Source organism: Athene noctua, chromosome 3 (assembly GCF_965140245.1).
Source record: "Athene noctua chromosome 3, bAthNoc1.hap1.1, whole genome shotgun sequence".
Taxonomy (NCBI): domain Eukaryota; kingdom Metazoa; phylum Chordata; class Aves; order Strigiformes; family Strigidae; genus Athene; species Athene noctua.
This window is the reverse complement of record NC_134039.1, coordinates 72,125,461-72,151,250: the sequence shown is the minus strand read 5'-3', so window position 1 is coordinate 72,151,250 and position 25,790 is coordinate 72,125,461. Positions and strand designations below refer to the sequence as shown.

The 25,790-nt window shown below is 37.9% G+C and overlaps 1 protein-coding gene across 6 annotated transcripts in view; it reads right to left on the bottom strand.

Annotated features, from left to right (window-relative positions):
- LRRK2 (leucine rich repeat kinase 2) overlaps positions 1-25,310 on the bottom strand; it is a 71,770-nt gene extending 46,460 nt beyond the window's left edge. For 3 of the 6 annotated variants that reach the window (XM_074903297.1, XM_074903294.1, XM_074903295.1), the window contains exons 1-12: positions 24,951-25,310; positions 24,760-24,845; positions 20,356-20,462; positions 15,950-16,038; positions 13,967-14,101; positions 12,170-12,304; positions 8,555-8,686; positions 5,565-5,684; positions 4,342-4,466; positions 3,715-3,794; positions 2,836-2,942; positions 1,033-1,162 (exon numbers count right to left, since the gene is read on the bottom strand). In XM_074903297.1, coding sequence (XP_074759398.1) covers positions 1,033-1,162; positions 2,836-2,942; positions 3,715-3,794; positions 4,342-4,466; positions 5,565-5,684; positions 8,555-8,686; positions 12,170-12,304; positions 13,967-14,101; positions 15,950-16,038; positions 20,356-20,462; positions 24,760-24,845; positions 24,951-25,236 — 1,532 coding nt within the window. In that variant the 5' untranslated portion in view covers positions 25,237-25,310. Of the gene's footprint in view, positions 1-1,032; positions 1,163-2,835; positions 2,943-3,714; positions 3,795-4,341; positions 4,467-5,564; positions 5,685-8,554; positions 8,687-12,169; positions 12,305-13,966; positions 14,102-15,949; positions 16,039-20,355; positions 20,463-24,759 lie in introns of all 6 variants that reach the window. The other 3 variants (XM_074903292.1, XM_074903296.1, XM_074903293.1) reach the window with 1 other exon arrangement.
- Between the last annotated feature and the right edge of the window lie 480 nt (positions 25,311-25,790).

Here is a 25,790-nt window from a genome sequence, read left to right as displayed (position 1 = left end):
AAAACTGGTTTGAGCTACAAAACACAAATTAAAATATGGTGCTTTTCATCACCATAGCAAATATATTATTTTCATGCCATTCCATGAATTCAGTCTATGTAATTAATTCCATTCTAGATTACAGGGAGGTAATTTTCAATCCAGTCCAGAACAGTGATACACAGAGAGTATAGTATTTCATTCAGGGTGAGTGGTGACTTTGATTCCAGTCCAGACATGCAAAAAGACACATCTTCCTTAACAGTGCTCTGAAACTGTCATAAAGTGCTGATGAATTGTCAGATGCTTGCAGAATGAACAGAAAAATACCAATGTTAGGTTCTAATCTTGAAGAAAAAAAAGATCTCTATATCATTAGCATTCCTAGAAATAGCAGTAGCCAAAGGCCACTAACTCATTTTTAAGGTTATTTTATAACAGTTTTTATTCCTGTAAATGTGTTTATGGAAGATTTGAGGTTTTCTTCTTTATGAAATGAAATTATTCATAAGAAATTCTGTGACTATATCTTAAGTCTGTCATTTCTTCATAGACAGTTTAGAATATATAAAGGTTCCAGGGAAGGCTGGAAAAACTTGGCAAGACACTTGGAATCACGTTCCCACCCTGTATACCAGTATTTATGAGTCACAGGTTTGATTTCCCAGTCACGTTCTAGAGCATTTGCAAAAGCCATCACAAAAGTAATATTAACACAATGTTATTTTAATAATCAGAGTTAATATTTGGGAAATTTCTTAGCTCTCAATGGAATCCAGTGTGGCTAACAGGAGGGGAGAGATCACCTAGCAATAGTCTATTCAAACCTCACTGCTCAAGAACCACAAAGGGAAGAATATGCAGCTCCCTACACATATCCACCTGGGCATTTGACTACAGGGCTTACAAAATTCAATGTCCTGAACAGGGCTGTCAGCCTGTGGTCAATTTTATCATCAGTGAAACAATCAATAATTTAAATGTAAACACTTACAGCACTGAATCTCACAAATCTTCACTTTGAAAGTGGCCACGTATTTCTAATTACATTACCTTCCTTCGAAAACATGATTCAGAATTCTGCAGGCACTTTCAGCCACTTCAGAAGAATGTGGATGTTTCCTCAATATGTCCAAAACATTCATATGTATGCCTTTAGCCAAAAGTGTCTTCCTAATATTTACTACAACACAAAATAGCAAGCATCCTGTAAGTAAATCTCTTTCTTTATATATAGTTCTCAAACAGCAGAACTGCTAACTTTTTTTCCCCCTTTTTTCAATTTTTTTCCTTGCCAAATACATATGTTAGAGAAGTATAAATTAGAATGGGAACAGATTTGAGATTAAGTTGACTTCTGTTTGCACAGCTTAATCAAAAGCATTATAATTCCTGAATGCCTAATAAGTTTAAATACATCTGCTATTTTTACTTACATAAAGTTAACTTAAAGTAATAAGAATATACAGCTTTACTTTTAATGTAAGAATGTTTATTCTTAAACAATTTTTCCTCTTAATTGCACTCTGTGATCATGTAGGAAACCTAGAACTTAAAAGTTTCAAAAAACCTTGTAACTTCCAAAATAAGCCTTCAGAAATGAAATTATATTTATTCAATATATTTACTCAATTAATTTTTAAAAAATTAAAATATCCAAGCATGTCTTGCTTGTACCTATAACTGCAACCAATGCAGCTCAGAACATTACAAAAATATTCTACATTATCATGGTAACTGTCACCAATTCTTGTCATTCCCAGTTCAGTACATTCATTTCAAATGGTTAATTCAAGCAATAGTGCATTGTGCTGGAAGGTTTTACTAAGCTTCTTTATGTCTGTAATTTCTAGTGTAAGCACATTCAGTTAGGGGGAAAAAAAATAAGAAAACAAAAAGACAAAATACAAATTTGCTTTAGATTTCCAAAGGAAATCAGAGGCTCACTTGTCAGTAACATGTTATGAAAGTACCTGGTATAATATATGATATAAATGTATACATACATTATCATATTTCTTGATCTATTTCTTGATGTAGATACATATTTATCTCATAAATAACTACAAAGCCTTTTCATGGTTAGGTTGGCTGTACTTGGATGGCTCAGTAACCTAGTGATAAAACAATGCTTTCTCACCTAGAGAATGGTAATTAACTGCTAGTCTTTTTCTTCCTATCTAGCCAGTGGTTTTCAATGTGCAGTCTACAAATCACTTGAGGTCCATAACCATTTCAAAGGGTTCTGGGAAGGGTATCTAATAAAAGCAGGCCAACTGTCAGTAGGCTTAAATACTCTACCCAGGGGTTCATACCTCCACTGAAAAATTTTGAGGGGGTCTGTAAATTGAAAAAAGTTAGGAAACCATGTTAGGGACACAATCAGGACTAAAGCAATCTTGAAAACTGTTACACACAAGCTTAACTTTCTACACATGATTTGATTCACTGAAGTCAATAGGACTGCTCAAATCCCCTGTGTTAAGCAAGAAAATGGTATTTGTCAGACTGTAATCCTTACTCACATGATTTTCAACAAATGCTGCTCTTGATGAAATTCAAACATGTGATAAATATTTAAACAAGCATACAAAGAGAACACACACTTTTCACATCTCCTGCTCTGAAAAATAGCAATTGCAACACATAAGAGCTCTTCACTTCTGCATACCCTCTTTGATACTAGCCAACAGTAGCTTTTTCAAAGCAAGGAATAAACTTCCTACTAAACACAACTGCATACAATTCTAATCACAGGGAATATTGTATTCATACAACAGCACATTAAATATTCTTTAATATTACAGAAATAACTTTCTGCTGAATTAGAAACAGAAGAGAATTAAATTCCCTTACCATTTTGTTGTGACAGAATTGCCAAGGTACTAGCAGCTGCCTGAAACACTTCTTTTGAAGAGGAGTGCATGAGCATGGAGAGCATCACTGCTCTGTCTATTGGGAACCTTTCACAAAGAGAAACAAATCACTGCACATTGACCAGATTACAGCAGTTATTTCATAACTGTAGTTCAGTTTCCTAAAAAAGTACTAGCAACCTAATAAAATTTTCAGATGATTGTACTTGACTTCTAATATTTCCAGGACAGCTGACCGAAAGCCCTTTGCAAACCATGCATATTAGTCAACTCTAATTCTCAATGAATTCACTCGGAGCCATGCTTTCCAAGTGACTTGAGGTCCAGAAAGGGGTACAAAACAGGCTTACTAAAATTTGAACGATTAAAATTTTAAGCAACTCTGAGAAACAGTTTAAGTAAAATAAAAGTCTGTCTTATCCATGCCTAGATTCTCCCTGATGGGCCAGTACCCCCTCTACTATGCCCTTTCATCTGATTTGTGGGAAAATGAGCACTGCATTTCCATACTCCTTATGAACTAGATATCTTAATCTTCTCTATTTTCTCTGCCTTTACGTTCTTTAATCCTCCCCAGCCTTGTTGCAACGGAATAAGAAATTCCCTGTGAACTGTACAAATTAGCTCTTTTAGACTGTGTTCTGACCCTTTATTAGAACACTAGCAATTTTTCCTGAGTCAAGGTTAGCTCTCACTTCAAGAAACTTTCCCAAGTATTGTTGATCACCATGCATTTCATCATATTAGAAAACAAGAAAAAAAAATAGAAATAATTGAAACATGAGACCCCCAAATGACCTAATAGTAGGCTTTCATTTTTTTCATTCCCAAAAATACAGTTCAAGATATTAACACTGACTGATTATCTCCATCTCCAATCTTCTCATGAAGGTTGTGTTGATACAGAAACAGATTTTTCAAAGCCCAGCATGCAGCCCCCTAAATATAAATCAAAAGGAGATAAAAGGATTAAGAAAATATGCCTTTAGAATATCAAAAATATATGAAAAAATTTAAATAGTTCAACTGTTTTTCAGCCCATGACAAAGGAAAAGATGCTTTATGTAGAAATCCAAGATGTGGAGTCACATTCTTAATAGCTGGGATACGCCTGAGTTAAAACATATGCCACATTCTCATTACTTGATTTGCATCTTGATACCTATTTTAGGCTGTGATTAATTCTTTCGTTGATGGGCCTGTTTTGCTGCTGTATACAGAGGAGCTATGTAAACAATAATGTTTGGATGGCCAAAGTTTTAGGTCTCATCTTCTTAACTGCCTACATTTGATCCAAACGAGTAACTGAAACCAGTTGAGGTCAACAAAGATAAGAAAGGCAAGAAGAGTAAGATTTATTGTAAATCCAGTTCAGTCCTTAAGGTCTTGTTTGCCTAAGGGTATATGGGAAAAAATGATGTTGCTAAATATTTTACTTAATGCATAATGCACTCTTTCCATACCCACACCATGTAGAAATTCTCACCAGCACATCTGTGTTTTTTCGGTGCAGTTCCAATGCTCGGTAACATGCTTCCAACCAGCATAATTTTTCTTCCTCCTCCTCTTCTTTTCTTTCCTCTAAGTCTCGGTTCAAGAATATTGTCTCAGCTTGAAATATAAAATATTTACAATAAATTCTTATTATAAAAATAAAACATGTAAGCCTTAGCCTTCCTGTAGTCATGGATGTGCTCATACTGCTTATGTGTGAAAATCAGTGGGAGGATTAGCCTTTTCTGGGAAGGAAAAAGTCTTCTGACTTAAACTTGATGATGTATTTGAAAAATGTCTTTAAAGTTTGAAGGGACTAAAAAACTTAATTATAGTGTAGTAAATTAAGCACATAGTTACAGATCAGTCAATGCTCAGCCTCTGAGAAGACCTGCACATATTTTTTGTTGCTTATTACATACAGAATACCACAGACATAAAACATAACTGTGATTCATTTGCACATAACCACTGATCACAAAGCCATCTACGCTCTGAAGCCATGCCATTAAAAAACAAAATGCAAATTGCAGCTGCTAAGGGAGGAACATCTGCTTCCAAAAAGTGCAATAGAATTTAAAATAAATAATTCTATACTGGTGATTTTTCAGCATTTAAGGAAAAAAAAAAAGTATCAACACTGACTATAGTATCTGAGGCTTACTGGAGTGTGTACTAATTTTTAATCTTTACTATTTTGGGGACTCTGAAACAGAGTTTCTACTGACTTTTGTATGGAACAACTACTCAAAGACAAAGAGGATCAGATTCTTAGCTTTTTGCCAATAGCTAACCAACACATGTTTCAAAATAATACCTGGAGTGTAAACAAGGAAAAGTTTCAATCTTTTAATCGAGTTCAGAACTCAAGCACAAGCATTAATGTTGCTATCTCTAGAGATTTTATGTTAAGTAGGGATTATTCAATATTTGTCTATGAACAAACAGGTTGCTTTGTTAAGATCTGTCAACATAACTTAACAGGTCTGAACACTGTGAAGATGTTGGGCATATGATATAAACACAGCCATGTCACAGTAAAACAGTAAACTGTAAGCATGCAGGAAATCTAGCTCTATCAAAGCTACCTTGCCTGAGGCTTTCATGTTAAAGAAATGGAGTTTACAAAGATTACAAGAAATTACCAGTCTAAAAAAATTAACAAGTGGACTGATGAATGAAGTTATTTATGTATTTAAGAAGAGATTTACTCACTTAGAAGAGCTAAACAACTGAGAGCTGCAGCTTGTAACTTTGCATTTTCAGAATATGTTTTAACAGCCTTCACAAGGACTTCTGGAACTTTATGTAACACAAGGATATTGAAAAAATTTCCTGAAAATACACAAGATATTAAATGAATATAAACACATATCTAGAGCTTTACATGCATTTAACATAAATTTCTCAGCACACAATGCACAAACTGTGTAGCAAACGTTGGATTTCTTATTACAAGGTTTGACACAACATTTTATTTGTGTCAAACAAATATGAAGACATCAACGATAAAAAACAGTTGAGATCTAGGTTCTTTGTGGTTTTTGACAAAAGACTGAGGTTTAATGCAAAATAAAGAGCACACTGTGATCAAAATAAGAAAAATAAGTCAGTGTTATCACTTGCAGACTTCCTGTCAGGAAACAAATGCAGCTCTGGTCTTGAATTCCTACAATGACTTGATTTATCCTATTAAGCAAGTGGTTTAACCCCGGTTTCCTCTCTGGTTTTGACCTCATTAAATAGATCAAGGTCAGCATTATAAATACAAAATACATACATTCTGGAATACTAGAAAGAACTACCTTTTGATGGTAAATATATCTAAAGCATAACTTTTATTACAGGCTGTACAGAATTTTATATTATAGATTGAATATAAGGAATTCTGCAAAAATAAAGCAAATGAAAATAACTTCTCTGTTGTAAAAATAAGTTTCATGCATAAAACAAACCAACAACACTCACTTTGTAAAATACAGTTTGATAGCTATGGTTTCTATTTTGATAGTCAATTTTGTTCAACTCTTGATTAGTAAAAATTAGAATCACACCAGCAATGTGAAAGGTCAGATTAAAAGCTGAATCAATGTTTCTCAAACCTTCAGATGAGGTATGAAATTAAGAAGTCTCCCATATTGAGCATCAAAAATATGACTACATACAGAAGAAAAGCTAACCTCATTTCTTTCACTCTGTTCTGTTCCTGAGTCTTATAGGTGCTGACTACCTTTGTCTAGTTTTTTAACCAGAAGATAAGTACCTCTCCCATGTTTTATGATTCAGTTCAATTAGACCAAGTTAACAGAATGCTTAAGAACAGATTTCAAGGCAAGTCCTTTCTAAATTCATCACTCTAAAACCCTGGCCTTAACACCTACTACATGTGCAACTGGAAAGAGTATTTTTCTTCCTATTCCACAGTAGTGTGGTCATGTCATATAAGCATTGCTGTTTCTTGCCACGTTTTAATGGAAATGGCATGTTCTTGTAAATACATTACAAAATTAATAATCTCAGGCTATGTGATGAGTAATTATGTTGGACTTGTGGCTGGCCAAACAGGTATCAGTCAGTTAAAATTCTGATGACAGTTAAATCTAGGATACTCATTACCAGATTAGCAAGAATACATGATGGTGATGTTAGAAGCTAGTAGATGCTGACTTTACCATTTCACTGCCAGTTAACATGGATTTAGGAAGACAGTGTCCATAAGAATAATTTGGGAAGCCACTGGATATATGGAAATCACCAGACTGTTTCCAAGAACATCCAGCAATTTCACATCTGTTTCCCTAACTCCGTGGTGCTGTGGACACCTCTTCCCATAATTCTCCCAAAGTGTCTCCTTATTAAGATGAAGGGCATCTGCTACGCTGAAAGAAGAAATGGATCTTGCGGCTTCTTTACTTGTTGGTCAGCATACACATGACAAACATGTGACTGAAGACAGGCTGGTTGTGCTTACGGCATGATCAAGGCATGTCAGCAGAGTTGCTGTGTCCCCACAAGTGCCTGGTTTCCCTGCCTATCTTCAGTTAGTCTTGCATAGGAAACCATTCAAGGGTAGTATCACCTCTTGCCACAAAACTGCAAATACCACCTCGGTGGCCACCACTATTTCTTGAAATTTTTATTTGGCTTTCTGAAGCGGAACTGGAAGTTGCTCTGGGTTGCACTCAGGTTTGATCTGTATTTTCTACATTATCTGCATGAAGAAGTGGAAACAGATGGTGAAAGGATGGGACTGACTTGATTAAGGAGAGTCATGCACTGGTACCAATATCTGCAGTAGCTTCAGGCCACCACCTGCAAGAATTGGGAAATCTAACTCATGAGAAAGACCTTGGCTGAGTCCCTCATGAAGAACCTGCCATGGAGTGTGGGCTACTCAGGCAGCTACTCAGTCTTTTTTTATGCAGCAGGGGAAAAAAGATATTTTCATTTGAACTTCCCATTACATGGTCCTGGGTGACTGCTCAGATCAGCTTGTTATAGTTGCAAGAGAGAGCACAGAGCTCCTAAGAGGCACAACAAATCTCTTTTTGACATTGCCATCATTTCTTTTGATGTGACGCTAGCCCACGTAAGCAACCAAAGTACTTTTGCCCAAGTCAAGGGAAGTCCAGGAACCAACAGTTCTTTCACTGCTGCAGCATAAGGGGCCTCAAGACAGGCCCCACAGATGGGCAGGAACGCAGCATAGGTCTCTGAAGGTAAATGCATTGCAAGGAGGAAAAACACAGTCTTGGAGAACACCTCCCAGGTAATTCAGTAGCACCAATTGTTCCTCACACAATTCAGCATTGCCACTTCAAAAAAGAAATCTGAAAGGAACGTTCTTCCTTTCTATAGCAACTTTATATAGAATGGGATCTGTTTGACCTCCCATTCTCATCTTGTGCTTCTCACACTCTTTTGTCTTGTTGTTTTTTTTTGTTTTGTTTTGTTTTGTTTTGTTTTGTTTTGTTTTTTCTGCTCTAGTCTTTTATGGCAGCTTCTGTCATTGTTACCAACGTTTAACACAAAAGGATACCACATTGACTGCGTCAGCATGTTTACATCATTAGAGACATGGAGCTGCACACTGCCCTGAGGATTAACTGGAATAGCAGTTTTCTTGTTGCCTGTAACACTTACTGTCAGTTAACTCCAACTCCTACAGAGTCATAAGCCAACTATGAACAACTTTGTGAACTTACCCAATGTAAGCTTATGCAACAAACAGCAACTCACTTCCTGAACTGTTTCACTATTGGGGAAACTTTTCATCATTTCCACTATAACATTGTAGCAGCGAACATTTCCAGACATGAGCACTTCAACATTGGTGGCTAAAGAAAGAAACAGAAGAAAAAAACCCATGTTGACTGGATTCTAATTCAGACTTTACTTAAATAGACTTCTTTAGAAAACTGGGCCTATGTTTCAGCTTTCGCCTTGCAACTTGAGAGAAAGCTGGTGGCATTTTTTTTTCTTGGTATTGCTATAGAAGACATTAATGACTACCAACACTTGGAAGTAAATCACTAAGTTCAGAGTCCACGTTAACATTTATGGATTTGTTCCATTCTGTATCAGGCCATACAACAGAAACCTCACAAACTATTCTTATGTACCATTTTCTTCAAGCTGAACAAATTGCTTTATAAATATTAAATCAATCTTATAAACGGTGTTTATAAAATGACTGGGATCAGGTAAACATTGTACAGTATTTCAGTAATATTCCCAGAAGCATACAATTAAGAAGCAATTCAGAATTATTTTTTTTTTTCTAGCAGATGTAATTTATTTGATTTAATAACATTTTTCTAAGTTTTCCTTTTTTACAGGGCAAGTTAGCAACTTATTATTTTCATTTAAATTAGTTCTACTGTACACCTATTATGTACTGAGGGTACAGAAATGTTCATCCAATGCTCCTGCAATATTTTGAAATTCATTGCAAATTCTGTATTTCACAGAATCACTGAATGGTTGAGGTTAGAAGGAACCTCGAGGTAATCTTGTCCAGGTCCCCTGCTCCAGCAGGGCCACCTAGCACAGGCTGCCCAGGACCATGGCCAGATGGCTTCTGAGGATCTCCAAGGCTGGAGATTCCACAGCCCCCTCTGGGCAACCTGTGCCAGTGCTTGGCCACCCTCACCCTATTTACTGCTTATAATACAGGCCAGATATAGAAACCAACAGGACATTCACACGGGCTAGTATAAAGACAGAGAGTCCTTTCCTACTGAGGATAGTGATCTCACATGCAGTATTTAAGGCAAAATGGCATCATGGCAGTGAAAACACAGTGTATGAAAGCATCCTTGTAATATGTCTATCCAGGTATGAGACAGAGTATGAACCCCAAAAATCTTTGACAAAATCCTGATCCCAGTGAATGAAAGGTAGTCCTGTCACTGACTCCAAGGTTGTTATCATTACTCTGCTGAGGTCTATAAACTTTCTTAATCATTCTTTCAACAACTTGTCTTTCCTGTATACAGTGTAAGACGGATATTCACAACTGTATTATTAAAGGTAATTAGACTTTTTAAAGCAGCAGGAGATCTTCAAAATAATATATCTCAGAATATTAAATAATGATACTCTGTAAGCTGAAAAAGCAAACCTGAGTGGGAAGCATTTCTAAAGCATTCTGGTTTATAGTGAAGGAAGGTACCTTTCACAATGCTTTAAGATGACAGTGATTTTTTCATGTCATTCTCAACTGAAAACACCTTTTTAAAGGTATGTTCCATAAAACAGTATTGCATCACTTCACACATAATTTCAGAGGTGACAATTATAAACATATTAAAATATTCAGAAGATTCTGAAATTGTTTATTACAGAGAGAGCATAATTAACTGCATGTTTAAATCCTGCAAGAACCAAGCAATGGCACGTTTCCAGGGAGCCACCATTTCCCAGAGCAAGCTAGAGAAAAGGAGACAGAATGGATCTCATTTAATCTTAACCACCAAAACTTGGTCATCTAGGTTCTCACAACAACTGATGAAGAGATCTGAGCACTCTGTATGGTGATTAATCCCACCTGAACAGATACCTCTCTTACAGTTAGGTAAATTTCATCTTGAGGTGACTGTTTCTCCCCATTAAAGAGAGAAAAAGCCTGGATGGCTGCCTGCGACTCCCATTTAGATGGCTAACGTTCTGTGACCCATCAGCCCACTATGGACTCTGGAGGAGAGTTGGCAGCAAGCCATTTCCTCATTCCATTTAAACTACTGAGATTTAAAAGAGTTCTTGACTGCACTGGAATAAAGTCTTACCCTTCAATTTCTCATGACATATGAGCTAGAGCAAAGTCTACATATATATTAGTGAATGATGGCATAGTGAAGTACAAATCCTTGATCTAACTCATCTGGAGTAGAGACTTGAACTTCAGGGTATGGGGAGACAATCATTTCACTAAGATAGAGTGTATATTTAGAGTGAGCGAATTATTTTCTCCACGGTGGCCTTCAATTTCTCCATGGTGGCCTTAATCTTCTTACAGGTATTGTGGGATATCACAGACCAAGAGTATGAATGCTGGCAAAAGTAGTCTAGCTTTGCACATTCATGTGCAAGATATTTCTATTTCTCTCAATATTCTTAATCTTTTGTATCAAAAATGAGAGTGCTAACTCAAAATAAATACCGACTTTAGAGTAGGTCTTTGTCATACCCTTCTCTTTTTATGCTTTGTACAAGTATTTACTATTATAAAAACCACTTATAATCTGGCATCTTCTTCCTTAGAAAACGGCAGTAACTTCTCGTGTACGGTAAAATTATTTCTGGCTCAAGGAATACTTAACTTTTTAACACAAACTAGAAGAGCAGTAAGTTTGAGAAACAGAAACTAAATGCTTGGAGTCTGATGAAATGTGGGACACTCCAGTCTAATTCTCGTTTTGTGGCATACATGGGGCCAGCATGGTTTCTACAGAGCCAGAGAGGATGTATGGGCAAGGCTTTGTGAGGAATCACGTCTGCAAGAGTACATTACATACCTCATGAAAGACATGGGGAGCAGGACCCTGCTCTATATGCTTGCCAAAACTGTGACTACAAAATTGTGAAGCTGAAAAAACTGCCTCTGTGCCAACAAGATCAAATTGCTGTAAACAAATTGAAACAAATCATCAAGCACATTTCTCAGGACCTGATTTTGCAGGCACAACAGGGACTACTGTTATCAGAAGACAAGACATAATGAAGACATTTCCTTCCAGTTTTATTGCACAATACCTGAGAACACCATAAGACTCTGTAACGTGTACATGCTGCCAGTGCTCTTCACTGCAGCCACCACTGCGTGATCAGAGTGGGGAGTCTGAGCCCAGACACCTTCTGTCAGCCCTGGCTACTGGATTTGTGTGGCTGATTTTCCCCTTGTGGAATAGCCTTGGTCAACAGTGTTCCTTACCTGCTACCCAAACTCAGTGAAGATTAATTACTCAATAAATATATCTTATTTTTCAAGCATTAAAGAAAGATAGGGCAGGGTCTTGAAGTCTGACCTCTGCAACCATGATGAGCATCTTCATTAGAACTTACTCCAAGCAGAAGAAAGTCTATTTCCATTCTTTATGAAAGATTTCAGCTTTATCAGAATGGCTGACTGTGAAAATTTCCCATGAAAAAATACAAATCAGTATTTCCCAAAGAAATCAGAAAAGTGATTTGTCTGGCAGCTTCCAACCAGTTCTCACTGATTTTTTTTAGAATTACTGAAAGATTACCACAAATGGAGGTGAGCTGATGCACAGTAAGGGAGATGAAGAATTGAAAAGAACTTCTGATAATACACTTACATGGACCAGCTAAGGAATGTAATGAATAAAGCGCGGGAAGAATCACCTCTTCTTTCTCTGGAAACTCTTTAAATACTTTCAGTATGATCATATGATCTTTGCTTTCAACAAATTCAGCCAGCTGCTCTTCTGGAACTAAATAGAAAAGCAAGAGAGATAAAGTAAGTTCTGAAAAGATAATTCATATCCTGTACAACATGAGAAAACTGTTTTTATGAAGTTTCCTTATATTTATTTCTTTTGTTTCACAGAAGTAAGGTACTCTCCATACATACCATCTTCAACAGTTATGACCCCTCTTACTATAAACTGAACTACTTTATAAAGATGTTTTTCTTGCCTACACTTTCTGTAACTGAGTTGTGACTTTTAAATGCTTCCCTGTGAACTAGTATTTTTAAAAAAGTCTTCTACTCTTTTTCACAGAATGAACTTCAGATATTCCTCACCAAGACAGTATGTAAGTGAAGGAAAGGCTAATCATACAGTAAAAACAATTTGATGGAATGCCATTTCGCATACTCCATGATTTTATTTCACTTCTCAACCTTTTTGATAATGGAGTTTGCTCCATAAAGACTACAGTCATGCTTTAATAATATCTTACTTTCATTGTAATAATGGCTTAAGGTTTTTCCATCCCTGCCCCCTGTCATTTGTGCTGACATAACTTCATGGCCATGCAATGAACCAGATAAGGAAACTAATCCAGGTTGAGAAAGAACAACACATTTTAAATTTTGTAAGCAGAACCATTTTCTGAATCTGGTTCAAGCTAAGGCTAGGCAAACATTCACATTACAATAACTGAGAAGAAGTTCAGAGGCCTCAGAGTCAGGACAAGAGGCTCAGAAGCAGGAAAAAGTAGCCAGGGGCAGCCTAGGAACTTGTTACATTAGCACTGCCATCAAAAAGGTATGCAGTAGTCTGTATATCTGTAAAATCAGGCACTTATAAAAAGCATTCACAGAAAATCTAAGAAGCTCTGACTTTTGTGGAGATTGAAGAGAAAACACAGCAGGACAAAAGTATTTAGGGAGAGAGGAAGAGGGAAAGAATATAATTCCAGGCACACGTGTGGGAGGAAGACATAGAAAAAGCAGTGTAAACTGGTGACAGAAAGAAAAAAAATCTAAAGACTTGGAGCCCATCTTTGAAGCAAAGGAGTACAGCAGACTTGATAGTAGTGCTAGTATTTCTCAATATTTATTTGGAAGCAAGAAACTCCAATGCAAAGCAAGGCTGCTACAACAAAGGAACCTCTGGCCATCACACACACAGTTTCTGAAAATTGTGCAGAAATTCAATATATATACTGATGTCATTTCTTAGAAGATACATAGGACTATCACACAGATATATATTTATCTTTCAGCATTGTCAGGATCAAAAGAAGAATCACATATTTTTCTAAAGTGCAAACACTTTGCTTTATTTTAGAATTATTCATGTTACTAAAATTTGCCAGTCTTTAAATAAACAACCCTGTTTTTTGAAAATTAAAATAAAATGTCTTTGTTCCAGTGTTACTAACACTGAATCCTATCTGTTCAGTTTAAAGTCAGAAATAAAGAGACATTTTGATTTTTTGAAAATTTCATATCCATTGCTCAAATTTACAAAAATTGTGATATTACTTGGAAAACCTGTTTTGTGCTAACTCATTCAAAGAACAGATATAATACACAAACCAGAATTTGGAATGCAAGAATTCATTTACTGCAGTTAAATAAGCACCTGCAGTCCCCTCCCAACCTATACATTTTTCTAATCTAACAAAGTAGAAAACATAAATACCTTTATCAAAAAGTTTGTGTAATGCTTTACATCCATGTTGCTGGATCTCTTCATTTTTAGGGAAAGTGTGCATGGCATTAAATACCAAAGAAAACACATCCACCTCTTCCTCCAAGAGCAGGAAAGCAATGACATCTGAATAGCAAGAGAGATTACATGTTACACTGATTAGTTCTCAACATTTTTATTGAAGCACTGTACTTACACATTAAAATCCAAAATTCTTTAATATTACCTTTAAAATTTATTCTGATGACTCAAATTCAGGTTTTTGTATAAGACATGAAGATGTTATTTCTGAAGGTAGTATTTTAAAATAAAAGTGAGATGTTCCAAAACATTACTGCCAGAAAGACAGTTTCCCCTCTCCACTCTTGTTCCCACCTTACACTGCTGACCCCCCAATGAGCCAGTTCAACTCACTAAACTGGTAGAAAACTGACCCATAAAAAAACCCCTTTTTGCAGTCATAGCAAGCTGAAAAGTTTCACTAAGAAGTAAGGTTGGTGGAAGAAAGAGGTCAGGACTACACTGTCTGAGGAAAACAAGAAGGGATTTGAAATGTACCTGTCAACTACAGTGAACTATGAAATCAGACCATCTGTACCATGAAACCCTATTCTCACTCAGCCATTCCTTCAGCCTGAAACTGAACTAAAAAGCCAGTCTCACTGTTGCTCTTATGGCATTAAAAAAATCTTTTTAAAATGTTACTCTATCGCATCTGTAGGCAAAAAGATTCATGACAATTTTTCAAGCTTACAGCAATAATAATAGAATCCTTATTGCCTGTTCCAGTGTTTCAGATGCAGCTGGTTTTTCTGTGTCTTTTTTTTTTTTTTTTTCTTTTTAAGAGAAGATCTTTCTATATGGCATTCACACTGTCCTGTCAGCTCCAGCTATAACGCAGTTCAAGCTTACAGACATACAGAAATAAAGAATAGCAAGAGATTTTTCTGACAAGGTACAATTTCAAATATTTTCCTGAAGTAAGGTAGCTGAAATGAGAGTTTAAGTTTGGTTAATCAACTGCTGAGAAGAAGAGTTGCAGCCAGGAATAAACTGTTACAGAATATACAGTCAACAGCTCAGGACCTTTATGATACTTCACAACTAAAAGAAAGAAACTGCTGGTTACAGTTACTCACTAGTAGCCAGATGTTGCTATTGTTATTATTAATCACAGTGTAATGCCTTATAAGGAGACCTGTATTATCCAACTTCAGTAGACAAAAAGTCTCTAGTCCTCCAGACCTCTTGACAACGAAAAGGGAGAGGAAAACATGTTCAAGACGTAACTGGCAAATGAATAGCATGAATCATCCCCTGAAAGGGCCTGCCTCACTCTATTGCCTACAGCAGAAGCTTGGACAGCTGGATTAGCTTGAACTAAAGTCAAGCCTAATCCTTAGTTTGTAAATAAGGCTGATTCCAAAACCCATTAAAATCAATGGAAACATTCCTATTCTAATAGTAATTTGTGCTAATATTATATGCCAGTTCAGATAAAACTAGTTGAATCTCTATCTTAGGGGTCTAATTTCAACAGAAGATAAGATTAGGTCTCTGCAGAGCAGAATAACAGAAATGTCAGAGATGATTTACTGTTTTCAAAAGTACTAACCAGTACTAAGGAAGCAAGTCAGAATGTCATGACGTTTACACTTTGGTAAGAAAAAATAAGCTCTTATTTTATTTTACTTAACTACTTAACAGCAAGCATTTGTGTCTATGCTAATAAGAAGTTGGGAAAATTAATTGGTCATGTTCTTCACAACCTTGAAATCAGGAGAATCCCTTCCACATGGGTAAAAAAGGTGCAAAGCAGTACTCTTATTATTTTGTATACAACTACAAATAACAAGTGATTTTACAGAATAAAACAGAAAAAAAATTGGGCCCAACTCATACAGTCACACACTTTATAGCACAGTTCTGTATTTTAAAGGCTTAAACAAAGTAGGAGAGTAAAACACGCAATACCTGACATGAGGAGTAGATTTAATGCTTTCAGTCCTATTACTGAGAGATTTATATTTCCTTTGTGGACTGTAAGCATTTTAAGAATCTGCCTAAAAATTAAAAAAAAAAGGAAAAAAAAGTTACGGCTGAAGAAGTATTAACATACACAAAATTTTATCAAACATTCACTTTAAAAACAAAAACACTTACAGAAATTAGCAAAAGCTTAAAAAGCTCCTTAGTCTTTTCTTTAAAAAAACTTTTATTTCAGTTTATGTTTTTTTCAAGTTAGTAATGAAATAATGTTGGCAATTTAACTACTTTCATACTTTATTAAAATAATGATGCATAATATATCAATTTTACTTGATTTTTTAATTAATTATATGTATTAATTCTACAGGGAACAAGCTTCATTCAGAATGGGTTTACTCTACAGAAACAATGGTTGTGGAGTGCAGCCACCCATGGACAATATGGCACTGTCCTGTTTCTTGCAAGAGTTAAGTTACAGTGAACAGTTCTGGGTTTGCTGGAAAAGAAGTAGCAGTTTCCCAGCTAAGAACTTGAACGGCATCTTGAAGGACTCTACAGTATCTAAGTATTCACCATACAGCACTCATGTGATGCTGGACAAATCACTAAAAAGAAGTATTTCATAGACTGCCAGTTGTATACCTCTTCCTTTCTAGGTGGCTCAGCTTGAGAACCAGGGATATTAACCTCTCAAACGCTGCATCAGAGTCAACCAAAGTTGAATATTTAAAGAGAAAGAGAGCCAAACAATGATAACTACTCTGAAAAATTCAGTGCATGTAGCAAACTGGCCACCCAAAAATCAGCTGATACTTTCAACATATTTTGCTCAAATTACCATCTGTAAAACAGTGACCACAAATCCATAACACCAACAAAATTTTAAAAGCTCTAGACAATACTGATGAGCACTAAGGAAAGCCGAGAAGAAAATAAATAGACCAGTTTTCACATAAGGTATCATTAATGTACAGTAAATAAGGCAGTGGGCCAAATACTGAATGACACTGATGACAGAAGATAAATAAGCATTGATTTTGCACTGAATGAAGCATACCTCAAATGAGGAAACCCCCCCCAGGTTGTGTAATTAAAAACTAAATAAAAATTGATAGACTCACACAAAAAAATCTCACAAAGAAACCTTCATATTTTTATTTTCATGGTTTTGGAGATCTTGATTCTGCAATCTTAATAATCTTCAAATGTGAGTCTTTGTATATGCAATATATAATAAAAATGAATTGTGCAGTAGTTTGCAATACCTTAATAGGTATTCTTGACCTGTCTTGAAAAACAAAAAGCAGCACTTAGAAGTTTTATCCAGATTTCATTTCCCAGCTCTAGCAATGATGTTGTTTGCCTTCTGAAGTCTAACTTTATAAGCTAGAACGCATGTATCACTGGTTTATTTCTTTTCCATTCATACTATGATGTTGCTATTTTCTCTTTCCTCTGTTGTAGCACTAGTGTTGTAGGTATGATGACCAAAGTACACATAAGAGGTAAAGTCTGATGGGAGATACCCTTTATCTTTTGCAAGACAGGAAATTCTAACAGTATTAGTCTAATAAAAGATACCGTGTCTGTTCATATAAACCATGTCTTGCTTACATCGTTACACCCTTGTGAACACAAAACCGCTACTAAAATCTAGGGCTAGTCAGAACACTGTGTGGGATGATCTTAAGAATAGAAAATAAAATCCAGTTTATGCAGGTTTTTTTTTTCTTAAACTGAGAATAGATACCTCACTGAAACGTCTATATGCACATTTTAGACTTACACGTCTACAGACAAGGATAGATAGTGGTATTTGTGTTTTCAGTCCTGAGGCAAATACTTGTCCAAGGACACAGCCCACATGTATGGACTAAGTTGCAGGGCGATGAATCAAGGAAAACAAAGAGCTACACTAACCCTTAAATCTGCTTTCACCTCCTGATTAAAGTGTTCTAGTCTCTAAGCATTCCTAATGCATTTTATTGTGTGGTTGCAGGTGTGTGTGCACATGCATGTATGTGTATAAACTGTACATGGGGTGAAGATTCCTTCACCTCTCTGCTCCATAAGTAACTGTGGCTTAGACTTCCTTACTACTTACACCCTGCATGGATGGAAAACTCCACTGAGTTATCAAAGGCTCCAAAGCCATTAAATATCTCTCCCTTGTCTACCAATGACTCAGAATTTCTGCTGGGGGAAAGGAAATCTGCTTTGGGAAGAGGGCATTTTATAGAGGGTGATCTGCTTCAGGCAAGTGCTGATATATAAAGATGTGAGCTGGCTCAGTATAGTGCAGGGTAAAATAATCACACACTGAAGTATGTCTAATACAAGGAGAAAATTCCCTGCATCTACCATCTCATTTCAAGTATAATCAAGAGTGAGGGAGTAAAATATTTTAAACCTCATCTACTATATGAGAGTTTAATGTAAGAGATTATAAAACCTCTCTCATAAAGTCTCTTTGAGCTTGTAGAAAAGACAGAAATACACTGAAGGAATTTCTTTCCTTTCTCCTCACAGTGACAGTAACTATTTAATTATTTATCACACTATCTATCAAGAACACCTAAATCAATACCAAACTACTGTTTGTAAACTCGACTGTAATGTGGTCAAGTTGGCTCATGGTTGAGAGATAAGAAACAAACGTTTTTTTCTAGCTTAAGATTTCTATTCTCCTAAAATAACTACGCACACAAAAGTGAAAATCTCTTGCAAAAAATATGACCTTTTCTTCTCTACCATAACTGTTTCCTGCCTTGCTGCAAACAGCATATAGTCAAAATAGTGTTGATGCACTGCATTACTAGTCCAGTCCACCTACAAGGAACCTGAGATATAATTTAGGTGGCTTGCTCTGCCTTTGGCACTGATAGAAATGTCTGAGCCCACTCCTCCACTAAGAACCAGTTTCTCCTCAGCAAGGAAAACTGTCAAGACATCAAACAGGAATACACAGTTGGCTAAATATTGGTAGTGGGAAGGCATCATGTACAGCAATGTTATCATCAGATCTTTAGTGAGATTTGAGTTTGAAAAGGATGTTTTGTTCAACTGCACACACCACATGGGCTCTGAGGAGGCTATGGGAAAGATCAGCCCCAAGAGTAAATTTGCTGGGACCCAAGATTGAACAACAATATCTCTAGCTCTCAGAATAACTCTCTGTCAATTAATAAGCCTTTAAGCTGCCAAAGAAATCATACCTAGCTTGTACAGCTTTGGCTCAGTTATTTCGTGCTCATGAAAGCAACCAAAATAAATTTTGCATTCCGAAAAAAATTGCCAACACTTCTTTCAAGGGAGTTCATTCCCCTACTGACCATGTACCCTAGCCACTGTTAACCAATCAAACAACCAAAACCCCATAAAAACCAAGCTGTATCTTCATGCAAATTATCTTACAGCAACCTTTGTAAGGAAGAGTGTGGTGAAGACTAGAAAGGCAGAGGCAGATTCACTAGGGGAGTTGTAAGGCCATAGCTTCTTGCTGTCATTATCAGCCCTGAACGAGGCAATCTGTCCAAGTGAGAGAATACCAAACCAAGCCCTTCTTCCCCATTTGTATCGTGTATACATCTACAATCAGCATTTGTGCTATGGAACAATGACAGAGCTAACCTATGTGGGTTTTCATCCCATCTAACCACAGCCATCCAGAAACCAGTTGCTTAGGTTCCCTTGATGGCTAATGGCAGAGATATGCAAGTTCAAGCCACAATTTTCTCAAGGATAACGTATTAAAAATATAGAATGAACCATCCTCTCTGAAGGTAATTGTGCCCACTGACTCTTCTTGATTTATACTACTTTAGGCTTGTGGATATAATTCTTCACATTCGTAAAGAACACACATACACACACACAACCATGCGGGTAATACTGCATCTGTCTATTAAAATGGAAGACCTTGAGAGCCACAGAATCCCAGCATTGCTGAGACTGGCAAGAACTTCTGGGGGTCTCCTACTTCAACTTCCCTGCCCAAAGCAGGGTCAACTACAGCTCAGGGCCAGGACCAGCCCAGTTCTGAATATCTCTAAGGCATGAGACTTTGCAAGCTGTCTGTCTGGGTAACTTGTTCCAATAAACCTCACAACAAAAAGTTTACTTGGGTTATTTTTTTCATGTTTACGTGGAATTTCCTGTATTTCAACTTGTGCCCATTGCGTCTCATCCTGTCACTGGCATCACTGAGAAGAGCCTGGCTCAGTATCCTTTAATTTCTCCATCAGGTATTTATACACACAGATAAGATTCCTGCTTGCATGAGTCTACAACCATTTAGAAGCTGATGTAATAACTTTATATATTTCATTGCATATATACGCTGCCATGATAACCAAGCATTCTGGAAGACTCTTTGCATACAAAATACTTACTGGTGAACACCCAGTACTTCCCAGTCCTTCCCAACATCCTTAGGAGCTATGTTCTGTAGAGTACTTGGACAAATTTCTATTAATTTACAAAGAAGTGACCAACCCATCTGTAAAACAAAAATGCAGCTATTTTAGAATAGATACTCTTTGGAACTTCAATGTTGTCCTCTAATATTGTTGGCTTTTGGAAGACAGATGTTCTCAAAAGTTATCTAGTTAAATCAATAAGAGATAGTTAACACAAGACAAGACAAATGACATAAAAAGTTAAAAGACAGAGATAAAACTGATATTCTAATGATTCTGAAGGCAATAGATCACTCAGTGTGCTTCAGCACTGCTTGAGCATAAAGTACACATGGTTAAAAGAGATGCCGACAGAGAGAAAAATAGGTTGTGATCCATAGTATGTCATCATGGGCCAGGGAGGACCACTGCATATTACTGAAAAATGGGTGTTTCCATAAGGATTTGCCATTTAATTGGAAATTATAAGGAGAAAAGATAGGTTTTTAAAGGTGTCCAATTTTAAATGGGGATGAGATACCTAAACAATACTAAATATTTAATATTCTCACCATCAATCCTCAGTACTGTGTGCTTTCAAAATGTAATGAAGGCAGTGAAAGTTTTGATATGATAAGGAATGATCATGAAGTAAAACCAATATATTTATTCTTAATAGCTACCTGCTCTATCCTATGCAAATTTGTTGACTTTCAAACATCTCTAAATAATGCCAAAACCAAAAAACGCTCCTCTTTGGTCTTCCGTATTGGAGAAATCTGCTCTCTTATGAATGCCTGCAGACTGATGATTGAATGGGCTTTAGTGAGGATGCAGTAAGCAAAATCTGTACAAAGAATTAACTGATGAGCAAGAAAATCTTGCTGTATTGAAGCAGAATTGAACTGAGAAACATCAAAAGTCAAGATGAAGCAGATTTTACAAAAAGGTTAAAACAAGGCACAAAAGTTTCCTTGGCCATATAAATGAAAAAAAAAAATAGTGGAAGTAGGCTTTAAGAAAAGCTGTGTGCTTTAAGAAAAGGGTAAAGACAGAAGATAACCTAAGCATGGCTCAAAAACTATATGTGTAACTGGATCAGTTTTCAGCAGAAGAGTTATGTAAAGCAAAGGGGTCAAGACAGGACAGACAACAACAGGACTGTAAACGGCTACCTCCAAGAGTTTAACAGCTAAGTTCATGGAGAGTGCATGATCTCTAACCCTGCAGTTTGCAAGACTTAGAGACATGAAATTTTAAGTCTGGTAGTGTAGAGACACCCATAGGAACAGCATAGGCTTGAATCTGGACAGCTTTCATGACAGCTTTGGCGAGTTTCAAAAAGGTGATGTAGCTCCCTGGGAACTAGAATCCTGCTTTTATTTTTCACACGCTTGGTTACATGAGGTATGCTCATACTATCTGCAGTAGTTTTGTTTGTGTTTCATGTTAGATTTGCAGAGCCAAATGTTTTAAATCAATTACAACCTTAATGTCTGCAGATTGAGCTTGACCACGAGCCAACTTCCATTCCCTTCTCTTGCTTGGATAGCAAGCTGGCTTGCTCTACATGAGACTGCAAACCAATTACTGTGGACATTCAGGGAGATTAGGCTAGTCTATGTAACTGAGTCCTGACTAAACATAGGTGCAAAGAATAGTCTTAGAAACCATTGGTCATCCCCAAGATGAGGATATGTAATTACCTAATTTTCCACGTTCCAAGCAAAACAGAGTTTAGCAGTGACAGTCAATTGGGTACAAATTTCAAATTTGCATGGCGAAGACGATGTAGAGGTAACTGTTAATTCATACACTGTTTATTGCTTAGAAAATATTTTATTTTAAAAGTCCCACTTCATGCCACACTAATTGTTCTTGTAAAATTTAGAACTTCATGAAAATTAGCTTAATGACTTTGGAAAATTCCTTTTTCTAATAACACTGTTTCTGATGAAAACTGTATTTCCATTAAGCACTTTTATTTGGATTGTTGTGGCTCCAAATACTGACAAACATTTATAAGAATGGTGGATCCAGAGAAGACCAATGGAAACTCTGACCTGCTGACATGTGGTCTAATTTGCAATATTAAAATCACAACCTGAGATAACAGAGAGCTTATTATCTGTTTAATAATTGTGTAAGAAAGTAAGGGCCTTTTAAATAACAGAAATCCTCAAGGTTACAGGGAAAGAAAAAAAAATAAATAAAGACGTTCTTATAAACACTTAAACAGGTCTCAATACACAGAAACAGTTGGTGGCAGCACTGAAACTCTGTTATTTTTAAATCAGACCCTTCTCATTTCTGGCATGCAATGAATTTATACTACATTAGGTCACGCCTTCTTCATGAGACAATAAAGCTCTGCTGGACTGCTCTTTAGTCACGTGTAAACATATTTTGCTCTAGAGTTTCTAAGCTGCTCCAATCACTGTCAGAGTAACTGCAGAAAGAAACTACCATATTTAATTAAAGATATCTATTTTACTTTAAGGCACTATTGACATTCCAGCTCAGTACCTTTCTGCTTCTAAAGAAGCTTGCAGTGTTTATGCCTGTAGTATGACTTGCACTGGTACTTGCAGTACTGATCTATTAAGCAAATTAGCAGCACAATGTGATGCTTTGTAACCAGTTAAGGAGGGGAGGGAAAGATAATCCTCACTCCAGCTCTGCCTCTTTACTGTGTTTATTCTCTTATGTGAGTCAATTTTATTACAATGTCAAAAGAAAAAGAGGTTGATTAATCCATTTATTCAACGAAAATTCATTAGCAGTGTAAAGAGACCGCACTGAAATCGGGACTACATTACTCCAACACTGCCATAAAGTAAGAATTGTGTATTCAGAAAGACTGCAAACAAACTGCTGTGAATGAAGCAAGAGGACAGAGCTCTACTAACATATTGTGGATGTTTGTAATTATCATAACTGAATGTGAAGGAAGAGCCTATGATATTTTAGGAGGAACAGGATTTGAGCTTTGCATTGACCATGAATTTCACACTTCAATACAATGTAGTAATGCAAAGGAGCTCCAAAACTCCTAAACTGAAACACTGTAGGACTGCAAATGTAGGCAGACGGAAGATTAAAACATTTAAAAAGTCTATATTAAATCAGAGTGAGATGTTTTCACATGCTTAAAATGAAAATTAAACAATCACCATCTTCCTTATGAACTTATGAGAGTCTTGTGCTGTCGTTTCAGACCTGGCTGGGGTTGGAATACGTATTTTTTACTTCCTAGTCTAAACTTCTAGCCAGTGGTTTTGTAAATCGTTATATATGTAATATGCTTTATCCTGAAAATAACTGCTGAGTCATGCTTCTGTATTTCTTAATGATTTTACAATTGAATAGTAAAAATAAGTTAAAACGTTAGACTGCATAAATATTTAGTCTCCAAAGGAAACCTGAGATCACTGTTATTCCAGATTAATCACTACACAAATACAATTCCATATTTTAATCTGAATTTTATGCTTTTGACCTCCAGCTAAGGTCTACTATATAAAAAACTCCTTAAAATATACTATTTAAGAGGCATTTGTGATATAATTAATGTTTTGTTTTCTAGTTGAATTGAAAAAAGTAAAAGATGCAAAAGTATTATAACCATACAAATGGGCTTAAAAAAATAAAAGTGAGTGAGCTGCACAGAAATCTGGAGCTTATAAACATCCTTCAAGCATAACATAGTCAGAAATTTAATATATGCCTGCCAGGAAGAAGCTGTTTCATATGACAAGTCTGGCAGCTGTACCATAAGTACAACATCAAATTGTGCAAGTGCCACACCTAAACTAAGTGGGTCAATGTTAAGTTACATGAGCAGCCAAGCAGAACCTTAAATTGCAGAAGCTACTCTTAGCTAAAATATTCCTACACAACCCATCCCCCCCAAAAAAACTAAAACCCAAACCAAAACCTGGACTAATACAACTGTCTTTTTAAGATAGGGCTACACATGTATGAATTCATATTATAAAATTCTGTTTTTCAGAACCATGGCAAAATTCAGTATTGACATGTCAAAAACAGGTAACGATACTGGTAATTTAGATGCCTATGTCATACAGTATTCACACCGCTTAATTTTATTTTCTACTTAGTCTTCTTTTGCCATTAAATGAGATGCAAGGAGTGAGACCCGCAAAGAGCTGAACACTTGTCCCTTTAAATGCCAGCGGATACAGCGTCCTTTTACAGATCGACACCGCTTCAGAACGTGTCCCAGAAGAGAGCAAGTTAAAAAGAAGCAAACAAGCCGAGCGGTTAACTTTTACTCCGCGAACGGGCTGCGGTGCTCGGCTCCTCCTGGGGAGCGACGCCGGAGCGGCGGGAAGGCGGCCCCGGCCCCCCGCCCGGCCCTCAGCCGCCCGCCCGTACCTGCTGCACGCCCGCCGCTCCCGGGTACAGGTCCACCACCAGCAGCAAGGGCACGTGGACGTTTTTGCCGCTGAAGAGCCGGGGAGCTGTGGGGGGACAGACAGGCCGCGTTAGCGACCGGCGGCGGGCGGGGAAGGGCAGGGCAGGGCAGGGCTGGGCTAGGCAGGGCGGCCGGGCCGCCCGCGCCTTACCGCTCTGCCGGGCCGCCAGCTCCAGCAGGTCGCTCAGGGTCTGCACCAGTGTCTCCAGCCGCTTCCTCTCCTGAACGTTTTGGAGCCGGACGACCAGCTTCCTCAGGGCTTGTTCCTCCCGCGCCGCCGACTCCTCTTCCTCAGGGCCGGCGCTGGCCATGGCCGACCCGCTGCCCTCCGCGGAGGGCGCCTCGCCCCATCCGCCGGCCACCGCGGGGAGGGCTGCGCGGCTCGGGCCTGTCCCGCCGCCGCGCTGCGCTGCCACGGCTGCCCGCCGCGCCGCCATCCGCCCGGCGTCACCCGGCCGCTTCGAGCCGCCCTGCCCGCTGCCTCCGGCCCCTCCCGCCGCGCCGCTCCGGGGACGCCACCGCGGCGCGGACCAGCCCGGGCCGGCGGGCGGGCGCCCCCCCGCACTGCCCCTAGGGGGCGCAAGAACCCGGCCGAGGGGCCAGGCACGCTGGCAACGCGCCCGTTTCCGGTGATTGACAACACAGCTGTCCAACAGAGTCGCAGAGCTGGAGCCTAGGTTCCGCCCCGCCGCGCTTTTCTACGCTATAGAAGGGGGGGGGGGGGGGGGGGTCGGAGGGGAGGCTGGGCGGTGAGGGGGAGGGTTACTGTGGCTTTCCGGTGTGGGTGAGGAGGAAAGCGTAGATACGTAGTGCCCTGCTGGGTAGGGGAGGAGAGTAAAAGCAGCTGTAGCCAGGAATGTTTCCAGCGTGCAGCTCCCGCAGCAGGGGGGGCGCCTCCTTGCCTCGTGTGGTGTTGGGGGTTGTCAGCCCCTCCCTGTGTCCGGGGTCTGTGAGGGGCCAGGGAAGATGGAAGGGGAGCTGCCGTTTTAAG